At 38.6% G+C, this 23,009-nt stretch overlaps 1 protein-coding gene across 2 annotated transcripts; it reads right to left on the bottom strand.

Moving 5' to 3' along the window:
- Window positions 1-888: 888 nt before the first annotated feature.
- HSD17B7 (hydroxysteroid 17-beta dehydrogenase 7) lies at window positions 889-21,722 on the bottom strand. 2 transcript variants are annotated; one of them, XM_063106279.1, is made up of 9 exons: window positions 21,638-21,722; window positions 19,685-19,888; window positions 16,484-16,576; window positions 15,155-15,269; window positions 11,598-11,792; window positions 7,389-7,493; window positions 6,599-6,655; window positions 3,196-3,294; window positions 889-1,018 (listed from the first exon to the last, which is right to left on the bottom strand). In XM_063106279.1, the coding sequence occupies exons 1-9, from the start codon at window positions 21,670-21,672 to the stop codon at window positions 890-892; spliced, it is 1,032 nt and encodes a 343-aa protein (XP_062962349.1). In that variant the 5' UTR covers window positions 21,673-21,722; the 3' UTR covers window position 889. The 2 variants fall into 2 exon arrangements, with proteins under 2 accessions (XP_062962349.1, XP_062962350.1); XM_063106280.1 differs by having other exon boundaries at window positions 889-991.
- Window positions 21,723-23,009: the final 1,287 nt, after the last annotated feature.

Below are 23,009 nucleotides of genomic sequence, written 5' to 3'. Positions count from 1 at the left end.
AGCCTGGGGTGCAGCTGTTTGAAGATTTATAAAGAAAAAATTTTGCTTAATTATCCAATGCATGTAAACTAAGTCTTAACCACCATTATAGTGTACCTTACACCAGCAGATACCCTACCAGCAGTTATTCAATTAGAAAATTTTACTGGAACTTTATGTGAGGGAATGATCTTTGGCTGCAAGTTTATATCCATTAAAATATGACCATGAAAATGTGTTGGTCACTAAAGAACAAATTTGCAAATAGTGGTAAGGTTCAGGCTCAATATTAGCATGAATTACCTGAGTATCAATAAAAGATACTTTTAAATTAAGAAAAGAAATAATTCAAGTGATCCAAACACATATATACTTTTGTTCCTGATTAATTACATGTGTAACTGCACTAGGATTATTAACAAATCTTAGATCTGTTAAAAGCAGCATATGGAGGAAGAAATAAGGCAAAAGACCTAAGAAAATTGCTTATAAGGAAAGGAAGAAAGCTTAGACTGTCACTCAGAGAGTGGGCAGTACTTCCTCTTGCTAGGAGCAGGCCAGAGGCAGGAACAGGTATGTGTGCCTGTGTCACAATTATTCAAGTACATACCTTATCCCATGGAGTCTAGTTTGAGTTCCAGTTGGCAGAACAACATAAACAGATATTCTGTTGGGTAGCTGTACTAATTTTGATGTGACACCATTCTGAAGAATATCTAACTGATATTTTTCCCTATCAATCTTTTTCATGTGCACACACACGCATACACACAGTCTTAGAAATAATTTTGAAGAAGGAAAAGAGACAATCATATCTCACAGTTTACTACAGATGTGTATCATCCAACTCAATGGAAATCCACATCCCCTGGAATGCACAGAAGGCACGCAATGTTCCAGAGAGTCATCTTCAGCTCTGGTTGTCTGTTTTTTGAATGGTGACTCTAACATGCTTTTCCAGTTCCAGTAAGTTCTGGTAAAATTTTTCAGCAGTGTCTTCATCTATGTCCAACTGGAAAAGAAGCAAATATAGGGATGACTGCAAAGAAAAAATAAAACGAACAGCATTTGTATAAAAGGAAGGCATTCAACATATGTAAAAGAAAGCAGAAAAAAAAAAAGCAACTCTAATATTCACCAACACTCCTGGTACTTCCCTTAAATAGCAAAACTGAGAGATCTGAGTTTTGATATCTCCCCTAACTCCTACGTACTCCTATGTACCCAGTACGTTATAAAAGGATAAGAGAAAAACAAGAGTTTGTTGAATTTTCAAAAGCTACTCACCTCCTAATACTCATCTTTTTGATAAAGGAGCCCTACTTTTAGCTGGGCTCTCTGCCCTCCAGACAAATGACTACATTTCCTTTTCTATTTGAAGCTATGAGTACCATGTGACTATGTTCTGGCTGATGAGATGTACGAACTACCCAGCCATCTCCTGACCGAAAGGAACCTGGGTACCTGACAGTCTGCAGAGCTGCCATGTCAACTGGAAGCTTCTTCTCTCCAAACTGCTTATACATGCAAGAAATCTAAGATTCTGTCCTGTTTAACCCACTGTTATTTTGCAATCTTATATTTCATGCCAAAAATCTCATTTTAACTGATACACGGTATGTAAAAGCAAACTTTTAGCCCCCATAAAATAAAGCGGTATCTTTTTTTCAAATCAACACGGAGCCTAAACTTCAAAAACAGGCTCTTTCTTTACAAAACTAAAAGGCTAAACATTTTGGAAATAACATTTATATTCATTCAATCATGCTAGAGTTTTTCCATATTGAAATTAGAAGCACTAGTAATCTCTTCTAGTTCAACATCTTTTAACAAAGGAGAAAGCTGACTTCTCCAAATTAATCAAAGCTTAAAACACTTTCTTCAATGCATTTCCATAAATTGCTAATGAAATACTTTGGTTTGTAGAATTAAACATTTTCTACCCTTCATAAACAAATCATTCCTTCTAGGTTAATAGATAGTAACTTCAAACGAACTCTGAGGGCCTAAAAGTAAACGATTCATTTATAGTACAGTTCCCCAAAGTGTGTTCTTTGGGATGTTAATAAGGATATTATTTTTTGTTTAATTTTACGTAAAATTTGAAAGAAAAAAAAATTCACGTAAGCAAGAACAATTTGGAAACACCAGGCTTAAATATTTCACACACTTCTTAACTATATCAACTTCTCAAAGCCTTTACTGGGCTGATGTGCATGATGCCGTCTGAAAAAGGGGAATATACTATGAAGTACTGCTCAAATTTACTTGCCTGAGGAAACACTTTTTGCAGATCTTCTCAAGGAATTAGTATCCCACAGAACATATTTTGGAAAACCCTGAAGGTTCATTTTAGTAAAGAGCATGGGAAGCAGAGAGCACAGTCTTAGACCTCACGTGAACTACTGACATAGAGACTATGACCAGGGACACTTACTTGACTTACCTGATAACTTATTTGCCTCAATCTAGTTCTATTTTATATCAATGTCTCCTCACAATAAGCTAGGCAATGAAAAATGAGAGGTCAAAATAAACCTTACTCATGACAAAAGTGCAACAAAATAGTTCTTATAGATCAAAAACAATTTTCTCATGTTCTAGTATGTAACTGATTTCTTTTTAGAAGATTATACAGAATCCAAAAAACAGTACTGATTTTCTTTCTGTACTCCATTCCCTTCCTCTCCTAAACACCAATCTATCAAAGCTGGTGATTGTCACAAACAGAACTGAACACTCAAAGAGAAGTTAACTCCACAAAGAAAGACACTTCATATTTCATCCAACTTGCAATATATATATTGAGCGCCTACCATATGTCAAGACAAAGTGCTAGGAAAGAGGGATACGATCCTCCTCCTCAAAGAGCTTCTATTCCAACAGGGTGAAGAAGGGCTACACAGAAAAGGTACAAAATGTCAAGAAAGCCTCCAATGGAGGCACCTGACTTGGTCTGAAGGGTCACTGAAAGCAGGGACATAAGCTAAGATCTGAAGGATGAGAAGAAATCAGGTGAGAAAACGGTAACAGCAGCTCAGGTGGAAAGAACAAGATGTGCAAAGGCACATCCTCTGAGGCAGGAGCAAGCAGAGAAGTAGAAACGGCCAGTGTGGTGAAGACCCAGGGAAGAGAGGCTGGGAAGCTGGTGGGGCTGGGCCCCATTCATCAGCACAGCAGCAAGCATCTTCAGGGTGACAATGTAAATAGATTTACCTTCTCGGTCATTACATAATTGCTTCCAAAGCCTGTAGTGGCACTCAGATATTTGGTCAAAGGATTAAGAGACTCAGGCTTTTGGTGGAAAAGCCATACCTGGAAAGGAACAGAGTGTCAATTATTTGTTTCTTTTGCCCAAGGTGAGTGAGGCTGGTGGGGATTTACAACCAGCACTTTACAGACCTCCCCAAACAAATTCTAAAAATCCTCTCAAATATCATCAGCTAATTATGATGTCCTCATGACCACTACTATAATCTGAAGGAAGAAAGTAGGGCAGCCTGTTTGATAGTATCTTTTGCATATTTATTTAAAGCAAAAGGATCACTGTAGCTGTAAAGCTAAATCCCCATTAATCGTACTTAATCCTCAAGTACAATTCATGACACATAGACTAGTTTATTTAGAGTCGGTACTCAGCTCATGCTACAGTAAAGTACAGGTCACTGATGTAACATTTTATTAATAAATAAGCACACACACGGACAACATTCAAAGGTGCACATGGTAAAAAGTAAGTCTCCCTCCCTTCCCAATTTTCCAGCCACCTAATTCTCCTCTCTGGAAGCAACCATTCACTAGTATGTTGTGTATTCTTCCAAAGAAAATCTATTCACTTAAAAACATATCTATCCTTTTCTTTTACTCAAATTAAAGCATAAAATACAGCATTTTCACTTGAACAATACGTGTTGGAGACATTTTCAAATCTATACAGGTAGAGGTGTTTTATTCTTTTTGTAAAGTAGCACGGTATTCAATTTTAGGGATGTACCATAATTTATATAATCAGTTTCCAATTAAAGGACATATAGATTGTTCCCAGTCTTTGCTACCACAAACTACACTGAGATGAATGATGAATACATCATTTCATTTAAGTTTGAGTATATCTGTAAGATAAATACCAAAAATGAAACTATTGGGCTCAGGGTATATACATTTAATATTTGACTGATCTTGCCAGAGTCCTTGATAGAGGCTATACCAGTTTACCCTTCCCTAGAAATGTAGAAGAGTGCTTGTTTCCTTACACCTTTCCCAGCCTAGTGCGTTATCAAACTTCCTACCCTTCGCTAATCTGAGTTGAAAAATAGTTTTTACTTATAGGTTTAACTTGAACATCTTTTCACACAATTACAACAGTATAAAAACTTTGTGTGTGTCCTTTACCCATCATTCCAAAATGTTGGTTTTTTGTGCGATTTTTTTGACTTTTTGAAACTCCTTATCTATTGATAAAATTAACTTTTTATCTATAATATGAGTGGCAGATATTTTTCTTCCACTTTGTGGTTAGTCATTGGACTTTATTTATAGTAGTGTCTTTGGTCATGCAAATTTTAAGTTTTTCAGTCAAAATTTTCAGTCTTTTACAGTTTCTGCAATTACATAAGCCTTCACACTCTAAAACTATTCAAAAATTTCCTGTATTTCCTTCTAGTAATTTTACATTTTAACTTCCACATATAAATCGTTTAATTTATCTAGAACATTATTTTGGCATAAGGTAAAAAGAAAAAATCCTGTTCAATTTTTTAGCAACAACATTTGCATTCAGCAAAATGTTCAAGCCCATTTTTCCCCCACTGATTTTGTAACGTCATCTTTACCATATATTAAATCCTGTATGTTTATGGATCTATTTCTAAACTTTCTATTCTGTTCCACTGACCAGTCAATTCACATGTCAGAACCACACAGTTTTCATTAAAATCGTTTTTTTTTAATCTTAAATGCAGAAATATACTGTATCCTTTACAATGCACCTGCTCTAATTACTCCTATAATTCCTATTTTACAGATAATAAAGGGCTTGGATGGGTGAAAAAATGTGCCAATGGTTCATAGCCAGGAACTGAAGAAATGGGATTTGAACTGAGTCAATATAATTCTAGTAGTGCCCACACGCTTAATCACTGTGTTTTAGGTCTCTCAAGCTCAGCCCATTTAAGGAGGCCAAACCTACCCAAAGGTTTGTAAGAGACTGATGCTCCACATGAAGTGTGCTCAAATCCTAATCCATACCCACCGGCATCTACAACCATCACTAGATGGTCTTTAAAAGGGTGATATCCTCCTAGCCATCATGTTTTAAGAAATTACAGCAGGGCCATAACAACAAATATTTTTAAATTGTGACATGAGGGCCACGCTGCCCATCCCATCCAAACCCCATCTGGTATCCATCCTGATACCAGATCAAGTTTCACTTAGTGAGCAAAGTCTGCCCCAACTATGCCAGCCCCTACTGATCCTACTTTCTGATTACTCCTAGAGCAACTGACCACCTGATTACAGAATGTCTTATTTTCTTTCCTCCTTTATGTATTCATTCTTTTTTCTAAACATAATTCTAAGCTACTTAATGAAAGGAGATTTTTGTCTTCTAACTACTCCTCACACCACTGACACTCAATATATACTTGATCTGTAGACTTGATTTTTAGTGCCACAGGTGTGGACAATGAGCAATCCCTGAAGAACTACTAGTTAATACTTCTACTGATTTGGCAAATATATTAAGAATTAATTAAAATATAGTTTTAAAGCACTTGTTTCTACAATCAATTTGTGTGCCTACAATAAATACATTTATTTCTACAACATTTCCAAAACAAACCAATTCCCTTAATGTTTTCCTCAGTTAATTTCAATTCAGTCAAGATTTAAGAATCTACTAAGTGTACGCACTATAGCACTAGGGCCTCAGGTTTTCAGGATGAACAGCAAAAGTCCTGAAGGAACTCAAAAGAGTGAGGGAGACAAACACACAAAGAACTGACTCTAATACAATGGGATTTCAACCAGATGGCATAAAGAACAGATGACAAGTTTCATCCTGTATGACAATTCTGATCCATTAGTACAGGCTGCCTTTGGGGCTTTGGGTTGAAAAATATTCAGAGAGATCTCATGTATAGCAGAAAAGGTTATTATAATCCATTAGTAATGTGTGCCATTGATAAAGAAATACATGCAATCCATCTGCCACGTGTGATTTAAGGAAATCCACTGGTTTCCTAGTAAAGTAACAACCTGATTCTCTAATGCTAACAGTGGAAAGAGACTCTTCATATAGGGAATGGAGTTGGACTTTGTTGTACCTACTCTTGGCTTGCAAAATGCACCTTCTCCAGGCGGGGTTGCTCACTGGTTGCCTGGCCACCACCCTGCTTTGCTTGCTATCTGGTGTTCCACTGCTCTGTCACTCCTCCAACTGCTGGTGCATCGTGCTTCTACAGAAGTGCTTTGCCTATTAGTCCCAAACAGGATCCTGACTATTCACAGAGCTTGTTCTCTTACTATCTTTTCAGTGGAAATTGTTTCCACTACCAGTTAACTTATAATTCACATCTGCTAAGCCATTACACAAGCTATCAAAAATCTAGTGACATACCAGTGCTTCTGCTCCATTGTATGGTTTCAAAGTGAAAGCATGTGTAAAAAAGCGAAGCTGCAGAAAAGAAAACAACAGTCATTTTGAGGTGGTTTAGAACAGAATCGCAAAATAATTATTCATTTAAATATTTTTAAAACCTACATTTCTGATTATAGAACATTTTTAAGTATCAAAAATTAAATATATCAAAAGAGAAATATCACAATCTCCACCACTCCAAGTCAGCTACTTTCAACCTGAAGGCGTATTTACTTCTGATCTTTTTTCTATGCCTTCCATAATGGAAGGACATTTCTTCCTGAGCCCTAAAGGGAGGGACAGTTCCTAAAAGTAGCATTTTCCAATGTGTGCTAGAGGAACAGCAGTCCTGCAAAATCCTCAAAACATAAATAAAAACATGATTCTATGGTCATACAATGCACAATCATCCCCTTCCTGAGAACTTTTGATGCACACAACCACAATGAAAACCCAGACAAGTGCAGTTTAACACTGCTTAACATGGGTCTCCCAAAATTATACGATAACAGAACTCTTGGGATTTGTGGTGCATGATCAAGAAAACATTCCTTCAAAGAGAAGTGGACAGGGGTGGTGATACAGTGGTAATACCAGGTAACCTAAAGCAGATATTACATTGTAAGTAACTTCAAAAACCTCAAGTTAGATGCAATTCTGCCACCTTCAGGTTCAATTTCTTAAATCATTTCTCAACCCTTAAACACATCTATTAAATCCCAAATTGAAGACATTTTGTAAACTAAGAAAAGAAGTGTTCCTCACTCACCAACCATATGATTGGCATCAGCAGTATCCACATAAAGGGAGATAGAATTCCATATGTCATATTGGTCATTACTGTACCTGGGCACACCACACTAGAATACAGACCCTGGGAGCAAAGAGAAAGGTAGCAATAAGATTTTAATTCAATGTACACTGACTCAGTTCAGCTAAATACTAGTTAATTAAAAAGATACACATATAAACCAGGAAGCCACAGAATGAAGAATTTTTGCTCTGAGTTGTCCTTGACGTTGGGTATACCACTTCAGTTTAAGAATCATGTACTAAGAATCCACTACGAAGGGCACTTAGGAAGTAAAGATTAGTAAGACAAAGTCTCTGTTCTCAAGAAACTTGCAATGAAAAGAATAACCAATCTTGAAACCGGGGGAGAAAAGTAGGTTTGGTTATCTGAGTTTTCCATGTTACTGGCTTAACTGAAGATCAGTTTATTAATCATAAGATAAAAAGATGCACAGAGTAGAGTCCTTGCCTTCAAGAAGTTTCTAATCTAGTAAATTCAGACTGCTAAACTCAAAGCATGTGTCTGTTTCCCTGCAGATACATTAAAACCCATACCTCCAGCTTGAGGTGGGTGCTCCTGGCATCAGAGAAGAACAAAGGGCTGCATATGGTGCCACAAAGACCTTCTCCGTCTGAAGGTCTCTAAGTCAGGTCCTTAGCCTAGGACTCATTTTAGAAAGTTCTGTCCTGTAAGGAGAGCCCCAATTAACACAGAGCTTACATTAATAAAAAGGGCCCTGTGTGATCTATAGTAAGCTCTGGAGCACTGAAATTTGTTTTAATATTTTATTTAGCTTAATCTTTATTACATTTTACCTTATTTTGATATTGACCATTTTAACTCATATTTTTATTACTTTTAATCTCATTTTTTCTTTTAAATGAAAAATAGGTAGTACTGGGGTAACACAGACAGTTCGACGGACAGATAGCACCCTGAGCAACAGAAGCTGGAAGACTTTCTTCCTTTATTTGAGGCTGTAGCTGACACAAATCATCCATACCTGAGAGTCCCCTTGGTTTAACAGTTCTCTGAAGAAAAGTTAAGAGCTGGGACTTATCTCCATTATAACCTAAAAGTTCTTCTCAAGAAACCTAAAATTTCTCATATTTTACTCCAAAGATAGCTAAAGTAACTTTCCTATTCTAAGAACTATCTGGGAATAATTAGGGACTGTTCAGTCCTAAAGGAGGAAATCTTCAAACTAAAATCTAGGGTTTCCAGCATACATAACTTTTTGACATTGATAAACAAAAAAATAAAAAACAAGAACGCAGTCTTATCCAAGACTGCAGTCTTTCAACACATTTAATTAGAGGGAATAAACTGTGATGATCCTGAGTATTTCTACACGGCTTGTGTGGGGTATCATTAATAAATGATTTAAAATCTATCAGGTGGCCGATATCCGTACAGGCTGACAACACTTCCAGAACTGTAAGCCTTCAAAAGGAATTTCCTCACGTGGTTCTTTGTTAGCTTCTTCTTTCCTCATAAAAACCAAGGAGGAAGAGTTACGGGCTGAGAACCAATCCCAACAGATAGGAGGGAGCAGCAGTAGCTATTTCGCTCTTTTTTATAAAAGATAAAACCCCAAACCTTACTTGACAATTTAACTTAAATAAAATCCCAGGGCTTTTTATGAAAAGAGAAGCTAATCCACTATGACCGTGCCCCCTAAAAGGGAGTTTCCAGAATACCAGGAAGCAGTTGTGACAAGATTTTAAACATCTCAAAAAACTTCAGAAGGAGGCTCACAATTAGACCAACACACTGAGCCCAGGCCATAATGATATTAATAATAGCCAACACATGAACACACACAAGAACATACACACACATGCAGACCACATGCGCAGACACCTACACACATGCACACACCCCACAGATATACTCACATTCATACACATGGGCACACACCCACAAAACCCATAAATGAACATACACATCCCCATGTGTGTACATGCACACAAGCACACACACCCACACTCCTGCATACCCACACGTACACATGCAGACACAATTACATTCTTAGCACAAAGCACTACTGTGACTGCTTCCTTCCAATACCCTAATTCAATCTTCCCAACAAATATACAAGGCAGGTACTATTATAATCCCCATTTTTCAGATGAAGAAACTGAGGCACAAAGAGATTAAATAATTTGCCTAAGGTTATGAGCTATTGACAGAGCCAGGATTCAACTCCAGCTCTAGAGAATATGCTCTTAGCTTTTACTTTATACCACCCCCCTTACTAAGAGGCTTGATTCTAAGAGCCATATCACAGAATTCCATCTGATAAAGGTCTCCATTCCAGAATGATCAGGTCAAGACCGTCACGTAGGGTTTAGATTTCTACGTCTAATTCGTGATCAAAGCAGCTCCCTGAAGGGAAGGCATAGTTTCTTGGTCATCTTTTTATTTCACCTTCCTCCTCAACCCTAAGCCTGGCCCAGTACCCTAAATATAGCAGGTCTTTTATAAATGTTAGTGGAATTGAACTTCTCCATCGCCCCACACTCACACAACACAAATCAAGGCAAACAAAAGAGAATGCCCTTGGGAAAGACTGGAGGTTTTCTGTTAAGACTTTAGACCTGGGCAACAGAGACATACAAAGCAGCAGTAAGTTCCAGACCACAGTAGCCACAAGGAGCCAGCATGACTGACAAGGGTCACCTTCTCCAAAAATCACCCTCTAAACCCAGATCCTAATTAGGATGGAGCTCTGGAGTTTTGCCCCAAATCACCACTATCCAGAAGGCTTTCTAACTACTCACTGTCCCACAGACATCTGTGATATTATGATATTTATATATTGGTTTTCATCCATGGTTCCTGGATCCGGCTACTCTCTGACCTTCTCCTGCCCTCCTTTCACCTGTTCCTTTTTCTTCCCAAGGCAGGAAATTCTCTCACCTACCTTAGTTGATTGTAGGTCATAAGACACCCCCATTCCAGAAGGGGCCTGGCCCCATGGCCGGGAGAAAGGAACACTGCACACAGAGGTCTAAGAAGAACCTGAACAAGCAGGCCTTGCTGGGATCCCCACCCAGTCTGTTAGTGTTAGATCATACCCTTTTTGTCCAATCATGCTTCAGTCATGCCTATGTAATGAAGCTTCCATAAAAACCCAAGAGCACAGGGTTCAGAGAGCTGCTACATAGCCGAACACATGGAGGGTGTTCCTAGAGGGTAGTGCACCCAGGGAGGGCATGGAAGCTCTGTGCCCCTTCCCCCATACCTTGCCCTCTGCATCTCTTTATCTGTATACTTTGTGATATCCTTTATAATAAACCAGCGAACCTAAGTAAGTGTTTCCCTGAGTTCTATGAGCCATTCAAGCAAACTAATCAAACCCAAGGAGGGGGTTGTGGGAACTCTGATTTGTAGCTGGTTGGTCAAAAGTTCCAGAGGCCTGGACTTTGCGACTGGCATCTGGGGGAAGGGGAGGAGTCTCGAGGACTGAGCCCTCAACCTGTGGGACCTGACACTATCTCGAGGTAGATAGTGTCAGAACTGAGTTATAGGACACCCAGCTGGTGTCTGCTGCAGAATTGCTTACTGGTGTGGAGAAGTCCCCCACATTTGGTCACAGAAGTCAGAATTCGGTCTTCTGTGTTGATGATTGTGCTGTGAGTGTAAAGCTCTCACTCATTTCGTTTTTCTACCAATACGACATCTGATATGACAAACACTGGAAGGCAGCATGGCTTAGTGGGAAAGGCCCGAGCTATCTAGTCAGATAGCTTTGGGCTCAACTCTAAGCTCTGCCATTTACAAGTTGTGTGAACTTTGGGTAAATGACTTAACTTCTCCCTACCTTAGTGTCTTCATCTGAAAATAGTATGCTCAGACCCACCCCACTATAATGGGAAAGTATTACATGACATACAGAGATGAAGAATACAGCACCTGCAGCATAGCAAGAACTGAAACAGTGGCTATTACTATCGCTAGCAGTGTTGTTCTGACAACAAAGAGTTCCTGAAGAAGTACAGAATGATGAATGAACCCCATATACTAAAAGATCAAGAGCTAATTATCTCTACCTTAAAACTTTCATATATGCCAACTGTCAATCTAAATTACTAGGAAGCCAGTCATGTTACTAGGAAATCAATTACAGTTAATTAAGAAACCACTGCCCTGCCATTTCCATGTCACTGAGACAGGCCTTACTCGCTGGTTGAAGTTCCTGTTCAAAGCCACATTCAGAAGGTCAGTGGCATATTTGGAAGAGCTGTAGGGTTCCTGGCCTTTGCTGTGCTGGAAGTCTTCAAGGCTGAAATTAGATTTCCTTGCATTTCGAGATGATGTCCAGATGAGCTGAGTTGGGTTATCACTGTGACAGAGGAGAGGTTCCAGTTCCCGAACCTGAGTGGAAGGAGAAAAAAGAACAAAAAGTATTGAAATCTACCGGGGAAGTACAGGATAACAATTTTGAAACCACTCTACATGTATACTGGAATCGAGCAATTAAGGAAAAAGATGAAGAATGGTGTGATCTAGGTTTGTTACTGTTGGAGTGGGACATCACAGACTAGCAAGGGGAGGCAGCTAGAGTGAGCCATGCAGTAATGGATCAGAGTTAGAGACACTAACATTAACGCATGTCTAGCTTAACAGAGATACAGATTAGTTACATATAAAATATTCGTAGACATGTGTCCACACATAAGTTATGTGCATATATTTCTCGTTGGTCTGTCAGCTGAGAAGGCCAACAAGCAACTGATATCTCAAAAGCAATGGGCACGCAGATCTTGGTTTCTAATAACCATTCTCCAACAAGAGGAACCAGATGTCTTTACAGAAATAGCTAATTCTAGGACCGATTCTAGGCAGGAAAATACAAGATGAGTCTGAGGCAGCTTGTAGTGCAGAAGGTAAGAAAGTACTCAAAATAAAAGCTAAACAAAAACAGAAAACCATATTGATTGGGATATGACAGAGATACCGGAGCCAACTGAAAAAGCTCCCCCTATGGCAAAACTGGAATAATTTGAGCGAGAAAATAAAGTAGTATTTTTAACTTCAAAGCAGAAAACACATATGTATAAGTCCAAATGGACATATTGATTGAATAAAGAAATAAATATTTTCTAGAAGTTAATCTAAGAAAAAAGAAAGAAATGAAGGAAAATAAACAAATCCCCCTTGCAAAAAATTCCCACATAATTTCTGTAGATAATCCACCCTTAAAGAGGTGGAGCACAGCTCCATACGTGTGGGCTGCACATAGTAACTTTCTTCCAAAGGGTACCGCATGAAAAGGGAGAAAGAAAAAGAGTAAATTCACCATGAAGAAACCCGACAAACACTACCTCAAGCCAGGTGATTGAGGTTAATATCAACATTGGTATGTCATATTGACACGAAGAGGGTACTTCAAAGAGTTCCTGAAAAGACTCGTATTTTTTAATTCTATTTTTCCACCAAGTTTTTGAAGTACCCCTGTATGTTCTTGATAGGATGGAATGAGAACAGCACTCTACTTTTGAGGTCTTCCTCCCCAAATACATTCTCCAGTCTAACCATGATAAAAGCATCAGACAAATCCCAACTTACAATCAGCCTACAAAATACCTGAGTAGTAATCTTCAAAACTGTCAAGGTCACCAAAAACAAGGCGAGTGTGAGAAATTGTCACAACCAAGAAGAGCCTAAGGAGACTTGAGTACTAAATGTAATGTAGTATCTTGGACAGGATTCTAAAACTAAAAAAGGACATTAGGCAAAAACTGAGAACATGAATAAAGTAAGGACTTTAGTTAATAATAATGTATCAGTATTGGTTCATTTATTTTAATAAATGTACCATACTAATGCAAAATGTTAATAATAATGATAACTGGCTGTAGGATATACAGGTCTCTGTACTATCTTGCAATAATTCTGTAAATCTAAAACTAGTCTGGAACAGTAAGTTCTTTTTTTAAAAAATCTACTGGGAAAGCTTCCAGATGTGCTCCATGCTTGCAGTACACAAATAAGCGAAATGCAATCAAGAAAACTCATAAACATGAGATTACATCAGTTAACTGGTTTTTCAACTGTAATACTGCACTGTGCCTGGAGCTTTACAGAAATTATCTCCACTCTTCATAACAACCTTAAGGTCATTTTACATATATCAAACTGGGGATGAATCAATTTATATAATGCATTCATACCTGAACACAGAATCCAAGTTTGTATTCCATAAAAAGTGGCAAGATTCTTACACTTAATCTATTAAGAGGATGGAAGGCAGTATAAGCCTTGGGGTCACTTTGAGAAATGGATTTCAAAATCTCCTGTTGATATTCCTACCCATTTAAGGATATACCAACACACCTGTGATAAATGCATCTATGGCTACAACTGTCCTCTGCTATTCCCCCAACCCAAACAGATTACCCAAATGTTTGATTTTCTCAACAACTTAACATTTTAAACAGTACATTCATCAAAAACTTAACAGACTCGCAACAGTATTAATGAATTAATCTTCTATCATTACCAACTAACTTCGTAATACAAAAAGAGGACAAAGAAATAAGGGAGGATTTTAAGATGATACAAGAAATATTAGATTATAGATCCCTGCAAAATTATTTTTAAAAAGGTTTAGTAAGAATTCAATCCTATCCTTATATTTCAATTAACTTTGTCACTGAAAAAGCAAAGCTACATATCACTGGAAAAAAAAATAGTATTAAGAGATACAGAATAAAACATGAATCTCCCAATCATTCCTGACACCCTGGTACCCCAGTTCATCAAAGGCAACCGGTGTTCTCAGTTTCATTTGTATCATTCTAGAAATATCTTACTTATATTTATATATAATATATAAAGGTTATACCTTTTTCTGTTTATTTATACAAATGAGAGCACACCATATTGCACCCTGCTATTTTTTCTTTATAATACAATACTGGAGGCTATCCCATATACGTGTAAAATATTCACCTCATTTCTTTTAATGGTTTCATAATATTCCAATGTTCCATATCTTAATTTATTATAAATACAGGGTGGTACTCAAGGAGGTCCTATTTTAAGGAAAATTAGGCCCAAGGTAAAGAAAAGTGATTGTAAATATAAAAAAATTAGATACAGGTTTTGTGCAGGCAGGCCCAGCATCAGAAGTAGTTCTTCCAGCACCAAAGAATTATAAGCCACTGACATCATGGCTGGGCATTACTTACTCTAGCTATTAAAAAGTTGTCCTAAGAGACTGAACATGAGGCAAGAGAACAGATCATGCCAGATAAGTTACACATCTCTTGCTTAACCCTTTATATATATGCCTGGAAGTATAACACACAAGTATGGATGCGTAAGAAATCAGAAATCATGATAATGAAAGATTAACTATGGATTATTGTTTAATAAAGGCTTGCCTACTATCCCATGCTACCTGAAGCCAAGCCAGTTTCAAAGACTGCTTAGAACAGAATTGGTGCACTTTTTCTCAGTTCTGAACATTGTTTCTGAAATGCTTGTCCATTTGCTTCTTCCACTTTCTCTCCCCACTCTCTAGAGTTGTCGTCAAAAGAAAAAATAATATATGAACAAGCTGCTTTAGGGAAATGATGTTTTCAAAGAATTGAGTGATCATATTTAAACACTCAAAGATTTAATGCTAGCTGTAAACCAGTGAGCTTCACAAAACAGCCCCATAACATATGCACGCAAGCCTTTAGGACCACAGCACTAAGTACTGGCTTATTAAGCCCAAAGTCTTTTACCAGCATAAAGTGACCAAAGACATTGGTTTCAAACACCTCCTGGAGCCCATCAGCAGTGATCTTGTTATCCTGGGTCAGCAGTCCTTCAGCTGTGGAGAACATATGAATCACTTTTCTGAAACAGCAGAAGACAATTATTGTATAACTTTTTAAAGCTTCTCAAACTGGAGATACTGAAGACACCTCCACCCATCCCACACATACAAAGTATACCTTCCTTTATTCTGTAATGACAGGAATAAAAATGCCTATTTCTCACACTGAGTTACTGTCAGCATTAAATGAGATGCAAAAATGCTTCCTTTCCCCCAATTCATAGAAGTACTTACATATTTATAGCTCAAATTACCAATAGGAACCTGAGTCTCTCAAAAACCTGCAGCCAAAACTCTCTTTGTCTCTTCCCAAATCAGGTCACAGGTAAACCGTTCCGAGGGAATAATAGTTAGGCCAAGAGAAAAAAGTCTTCCCCTGCACAGAGTGTGTTTAATTGCTGAAAAAAGCTAACCAGGTTGTTTATTTACTGGAAATTTTTGGAGCATCGAACATAATAATAGGGTGTTTTGCTGTGAGATCAATTTAGTAGGTCAAGGCAAGTGTGGGATGCGTACGCATGTGGGTGTGTGTGTGTGTTTTAATGAAAGAAAAATAAAGCAAAAGTAGCAGGATAGTACATGTAGTAAGAATATTTATTTATGCAGAAGTGTACTAGATTGCAAAATATTTATTTCTTACTCTACAATGTGGCTAAACATTTTTGAAAGCCATTAATGTGTATTCAGAATCTCCCAGATGTATAGTTCTCTGCATTGCCCCACCTACTGGTCAGAGCACCTGACACACAACAGGGAGATGCTTCCAAAGTAGCCCTACTAGGTATCGAAGTCTAAGAACTGTGCCTAATTTTTGAAATGTTTTTGCTAATAGGCACATTCAGGCAGACCAAAAATTGACCTCAAACATCCAACCACAGGGAATGTCCTGGAGACCTAGAATGCCATAAGAACCATGACTTGCAGTGTTCCCCATGAAACATAAATGCCTTTCTTTCATGAAGTGGGTGCTTCCTTTCCATGTTTTCATCATTCAACATGGGTTGACAAAATTCATTAGATGGTAAGAGGTCATGTGTTACTTAAGCATAAGAAATTAATGTTCTGTAGGACCTAAGGACCAGAAGATAAGTGTGCACACTTCTTTTTCAAATACAAAATGCATATAAAATTATAAACAGAAATAAACCCCCCGAACTTAACACACCGAGAGCAAAACTAGACAGAAAAAGGAACACCTCCCTTCCAATAAGTTCACCAAGAAAATGGAAATTACCTTGAAAAGAGGCCTGAGAAAAGTGCTTTGATATTTAGCTGTGGATTAGGCATGATCCCAGCGTTTAGATATACATAGTCTAATCTCTGAAACCTGCAAGTAAAATATCAAGACGATTAGAATACACCAAGATGTTAGACTACAGCAAGACAAGACTGTGTATTCTATCTCTAGAATGACTGCAATAAAGAAGGCCTAAGGAGGACAGAGAATACTTTCTGAACTAACAAAATGGCCACAGCAAGCCAGAAGGAGTTTATAATACATTAGGGTTACAATATTTTTTCTCCAACAGTTTTTCTTTAGTCATAGTATATATTTGAGTATTCTTTTTTAGATGGTGGCTTCAAACAGAATTTGGGGAACTATAATGGACTTTGAAGTCAAATCTTCTCTTATTAATTCTTTCTAGTTTTGTCCTCCCAATCAGGCACTGCAGCAACCCTCTATCTACTAAACCTGCTCTCCTTCTGGTCTTCAAAAAAAAAGGGGGACCGGGGGGGCAAAAAACTTTCTAATTCACAACTCTTCTAGTTAATAAGTAAAGTTTATATAATACGTATGGATATTCACCTGACCTGACCTATCAATGCTAGAATCTGATTGCCAAAATACCTATTAAAACAGAAGATCCATGTGGAAACTTTTCAGTGTTCTCAGACAGGTGCTATGTGTCATAAAATGACAAAAGTTCACAATATAATGAGATTATAAAAGCTGAATGGGGATAAAGTAGTCTCGATAGGCTCCCTCCAGACTACCTGTTATGGAGGGAATTGTGAAATGCTAATTTGAGAAAGCTTTTAAACCCACATAAGCCTTAATCTAAGTGTACCCCTTTTGAACTAGGTTCAAGACGGGTAGAACCCAATCTCTGGATATTCACAGACACCATGAATATTCAGGATATCTCTTATAATTCTATGTACTACACTGCCTCTGCAACCTCTGTATAATCCAGAACAATAAGGGCCACAGCCACTAAAGATAGGACCTTGACATATATACACGGTTACCAATACTGATGACATACAAACATTTCTTGATCATCCTATAAATAATTGACAGCCAAGTGACTCTAATTACTAAACTTACTGTTTAAAATGCTGATGTTGTTTCCTATGGTTCATCGTGTAAGTGCAACAAAGACAGTTTGGGTCCACCAATTGCTGGTTGTTTCTTTATCTAATTTGCACACTTGTCACCTAAGAATATTAATATATTTTGCATTTTCTTCAGAAGAAGAAAATGCTTAGCAAAGAGTGGAAACTGCACCAGAACACCAAATTAAGCTATGGCCTCAGTAAAATGACATCTCAAAGATGAAGTGATTGACACAATTGTTCTATTCCGGACAAAGCAGAATCACTATTTCTTATTAATTTTCATCTGCACATATCTAACAACAGAGTATTACAGATGGAAAGAACAGGTATCAGGGATGGTACTGCTTTCACCAATCGGAAGGGTCCCTTCTCAAGCTCTCTTCAGCTCTAATTTACTTCAGGTCTAGGCTCAAAGACATTTATTTGGGCCATTAAGTGCAGTAGAGCCTTGAACTAAGCAAGAAGTCTGTCTGGACACCTTCACATATTCCCAAATTTGTGAATATCCCTACAATCAGCATTTCCTAAATTTGGATAATACCACCTATTTCAAATAATACGTTATTTGATGTATTAAATAAATACATCAAAGGGTCAATAAAATGATGACAGGCAGCTGGGACACCTCACTTATTACCTGAAGTGTTTCCTTCTGCGCCACAGCCTCACTGCCTTAAATTTGTGCTAAATTACTAAATATGTGATAAATTACTAAATCTTAAACTTTTGGAGGCAATTGAGAATAGTCAACACTATAAATGTTAAAAACTTTAAGTATTTAAAGTCAACTGTATTGGAATGAGCTATTATTAATTGAGGATGAAGGTTCTTTTCTGCCAATTAAGCAAATATAACTAACTCTATACAAAACAGGTAAGATAGCCAGCTGGCTAAGAAGGGTTAGGGAAAGAGTACCTTTAAATATGATTTGGGATTCATAAAAACCATAAAGTCTGGATAGAAGTTAACTGCATAAGGACATTCATGGTGCAGTTTCACAGACTTGGAGACTATTTGCTTTATGGAGGCATAGGGGATGTGGAATATATCACAATTTATTTGAAAATGGAACCTAGAAAATCCCTTTGGGTTTTTTAAGAAAGATGATGTAGCAGAAAATTGTAGGAGCTCAACAGCAAAGAGAGAAGCCACACTCACAAAGGGCTAAGGTCAATGAGACGAGCTGAGACAAAGAAAACCAGCTTTTACTTTGTAACTTGTGAATTTGAAACAGAAAAATGCAAATAGCTATCAATTCATACGAATGAAATGCAAATATTATTGTTCAGCAAATGTCTTTACCAAGAAGGCTTTCCTTGTTTCTATTCCACTTCATTTTACTGTCCAAAAAAATAAAGTAGTTCCTTGTTTCTTAAGGACTCAAATATAAAAATGTTTGAAAATTAATTATTCTGGATAGACGTAGGGCAGCATGGACTTGTACAGGGTTCTTGACCTTTTCTGATCATAAATTCCTCTGCAAATTTAAAAAAAGCAAGCCCTCTCTCCCCAGAAAAATGCACTGTGCACCTAAATGTAATTTTGTGTTCACTTTCAGGGGAGTTATACTTTCAAACACTATTCCTTCATACACCAAATAGTTACCAAATGTCTACTGCATGCCAATTACTGTGAGGATCTGAAAAAATCTTTACTGGCCTGGTGGGGGAAAATCCCTGCAGAAACAGGGAGGAGACCTAGGTTATACAACCAAGACAACGAACATAAAGTCAGATGACTTTCTTAGTCACATTACTCTTATTTCTGTGTCTCAGTTAATTCACTTGTTAAATGTCAGTATCTGCACTACTGTGGAGGAAAGAGGTAAAAAATGAATTCAAATATCAAAGGAGTTACATTAACTACATTTGACCACACAATAGAGTGTACTCATTAATTAATCTTCATTAAATACTTATGATAATGATTGAGAATGAAAGAGTGGTACTGAGACATAATGGGTCACTCTACAGATTTCCAAAGCCTAACTTCTTACACGGCACCTGTTTCTTTTTAGGTTTTCCTATCCTTTCTTACTTATTAAATGTTACGTTGCACAATCATATCAGAGAAAATCCACCAGTAAGAGACATACCTTTGCTTAAGTTCCTTGGAGGCCCAGAACACTGATTGCAGGTTGCTGACATCCATCTGCACTGTGGTGACCTCGGCGGTAGGGTGAGAGGCCAGCAAAGTAGTACGAACAGCTTCTGCTTTGCTCATGTTCCTGCACGCCAAACACAGGTGAAGCTCACCATCTTCTACCAGCAGCCGCTTGCAGAGGGCTAGGCCGATGCCACTGGGAGGACAATTCAGACATGCGATATGCCTTAATTGAGACGGTGCTAAAAAGCGGCCTTTTTCTCTGGTTAAGAAAACTGACGGTGTCAACTTGAGCTCCAATGAGGAGCCCAGGCAGGCAGAAACGATCTAAAAATGATTTAAAGAAGGGAGAAATCTTCCACTCTAATAGTTATTTGCTCAGGATGCTGTACAGTTGGGTTTTTCTCATTCTGAAAAAGTTCAAGGACACAATAGCTGGACTAAAAGAGTTGTCCTTTAGCATTTCTATTAATAGAGTTTACCCTGCCAGTGGTTTTCATTTTGTACTTATTACACAGCTCATGGAAGTGATTCAAAACATCACCAGCACCTGTTGAAAAGAGCATTTTATTAGCTGTTCCCTGTGTGCATGTTTTAGTTTTCTGTCTAGGTTCTCACCTTTAGGTATCACCGTCATTATAAGGAGCACCAGAAATCCCTGATAAGGTAATGGATGAATCTTTCAGGAAGAGACATGGGTAACATGGCAGAAGGTACAAGTCATTCTCAAATACTATGCTTGAATCACCAATGGAAAGATGAACTCAGCATGATTAAGTGGAAAGTAGGAACAGAGTAAAGACAAGGACCAAGAAGAGAAGGAGGGATGAGTACACCACCCAAACACAAACTACTTCAGAAAAGTACTGTGAAAATGCACAGTAGATGGGACAGCAGTCAGACCAGCAGTCATTTTCATGACTGATAGCAATGAAAATCTGGTTAATAAGTTCTCTTCCAAGACGTAAATTGATTCCAGGCAAAGAGAACCCCCAAAAGAGCTGAGAATCATCAGTAATATGTTGGCCTTGCCAACTGGGCATCAAATATACTTATGTTTCTTCATCCTCACTTGAGAATAGTAGGCAGAATTAGTAAACTGCCAATGGCAGACACCTACCAAACTGGCTTAATTAATATGCATGTCGTAAGATAACTGAAGGTGGACCAATCTTAAATTACGTTTAACAGATCCTCTGTCTTAGTCCCTCAAAACTCCAAATGCAACAAGTATAAAAATGGTTTGGTTAGTTTGATCCTCCACACATTCTTCATGGAAGTGCAAATGAGAAATAAAACAGGCAACAGAAGAAGCTGAGAGTCAAAATGAGCAACCCCGGAATAATAATGAGCTAGTTATTCCGCACTCCGACCATGCCATAACAAGCAAAGGTCGTTTTTCTCTGGGTTTCTTAAGCATACATGTCAGGTATTTAGCACTGTGCTAGAGGGGATGAGATTTCCCCCCTTAAGCCTCCTAACGCCCATGGATGTTGAAATTGGGCCGCGGGCAAAAGTCCTGCACAGACTTAACACCTGAAGTACAACAGGTCCACAAGGTCAGGACTAAACTGCGGAGCACTGACAGTAAATATTGCAGAGGAGGTAAAAGGTGAGGAAGGGGCGTAGTCCACGTGGGGAGCCCCGTTTCCTTTTAATAACCAAAGGATCATCACTGTAACGCTCATCACTTACTGGTGCTCTAATTTCCTTTCCACTTTCATGTTTAATTCAAAGCACCGGGTTACTCAGCACCTCAAGGGTCCGGCACGCCCCACACCTCGTGCAGTGGGGGACTCAGAGAACAGCGGGCAAGGTCTCGGCCCACGTTCCCACGGAGGTAAGGTCACGGACAAGGGCTCCCAGAGTCGGTCTGTGGCAGGTCACAGACCCCTGCTCCCTCGCACCCGTGATTCGCCGCCTCCGCAATTGACGAAGGACTCACCTGCTAGCCCCGGTGATCAAAACCACCTTCCTCATCTTTGCACACTCCGACCTGGAGCACTACAGCAGCGCTTGCCGCCGGTTTCGGAAACCTTGGAGCGAATCCCCGCCCTGGCCGCGCCCACGCGCACCCCCACCAATCAGGGCCCGGCCAGGCCCGGCTTCCTCTTGCGTCATCGACTCCGCGCTGAGGCAATTACAATCGGCCGTCTGCTCGCTGCGCCGGGGCCGAGGTGGGGTGAGATAGGCCGAGGGGCGGAGCCGCGTGACGTAAGGTCCGAGCCAATCCAGGCTTTCCCCGCCCCTCCCTATCGCTGGTGTCCGCGCCGGTCGGGTACCGCGCAGCTGTCTGGCCTTTGGCCTGGGAGAGGGAGGGTCGCTCGCAGCCCCGGGCGCAGGTGTGGGATCTGTGGCACGCACGGGTTTTGTGCCGTGACTCCTCTTGTTGGCAGGTTATTGCAGGAGGGCCTCAGGGTGTTTGTACAAGAGCTCGTTACTTTAGAGGAAGGATCTGGGTCTAGTTTTCCGCCCCTTTTTGGATGTGTAGATCCAGGCACTGTGCTACTTTAAAGCCCTGCTTCTGATCGCAGACCTTCTCTGAAGAATCCTCTTTGGGAAAATGAACACTGATTTTTATGAAGAATTTTATGTAGAATCATGCGTGAATTACCAATCTTCAAAACTTAAAATGTGCCATGAATTCAGAGACTCTCTAAAGACTAAGAACTATAGAGAATGAAGTGCTGAGATTGTGCTGTAACCTCCTACATCAGGGCGTCTCAAAACTTTGTGGTAAATGACCCGTTTTGTGTTTCCAAGGCATTCCAAGTGGGTACTTATATACATATGTATATATATAAATATATATAAAATTTTTATATATAAATTACTAGAGAAATAAAAAGCAAAAGGAATACAAAATACAAGCCCCAAATTTTAATTATTAGATTGAAGGCATTAAAGTACTCTGCCAAACTGCTATGAAAGTTTCTAATGCTTAGTCTCAGTTTCTCTGTTAATAGTACACTGGTAAGGGGGCCATCAGTAGTCCCAGTTCATACTGAGTAAAAGTGCACATCAAACTCTACTAAATGTACTTTAATCTACTTCACGGCTTCTTTCGAAATTTTAATTTTTTTTATGAGCAGCTATTATCCCTAAAAGACTTAAGATAATCTAGTCTGGTTTTTGATCCTAGAGGTTTTAATTAATGATATCAACTAAGTTAGTAATCATTTATCTTATACCAATATAGTTAGATTGAAAGAACAAATCTGATTATTTGAACATTAGAATTCTAAATAAAACCTCTTTATCATTGGAGTGGAACTCAGCTCCTACTCTCATCCCACATTGAACTGTTCAAAAAAGAC

Source organism: Cynocephalus volans, chromosome 8 (assembly GCF_027409185.1).
Source record: "Cynocephalus volans isolate mCynVol1 chromosome 8, mCynVol1.pri, whole genome shotgun sequence".
Taxonomy (NCBI): domain Eukaryota; kingdom Metazoa; phylum Chordata; class Mammalia; order Dermoptera; family Cynocephalidae; genus Cynocephalus; species Cynocephalus volans.
Note: the sequence above shows the minus strand (reverse complement) of the source record. Positions and strands in the feature narration are given on the sequence as shown.

What these genes read in the sequence shown, in the direction of transcription:
- HSD17B7 (XM_063106279.1), bottom strand. Translation starts at nt 21,672, where the DNA reads ATGAGGAAGGTGGTTTTGATCACCGGGGCTAGCAG. An exon ending in TGATGCCAATCATATGGTTG is followed by an intron (nt 6,656 to 7,388) that starts GTGAGTGAGGAA and finishes TCTTTTCTGCAG; the next exon opens with CTTCGCTTTTTTACACATGC. An exon ending in ACAATGGAGCAGAAGCACTG is followed by an intron (nt 3,295 to 6,598) that starts GTATGTCACTAG and finishes GTTCCTTTCCAG; the next exon opens with GTATGGCTTTTCCACCAAAA.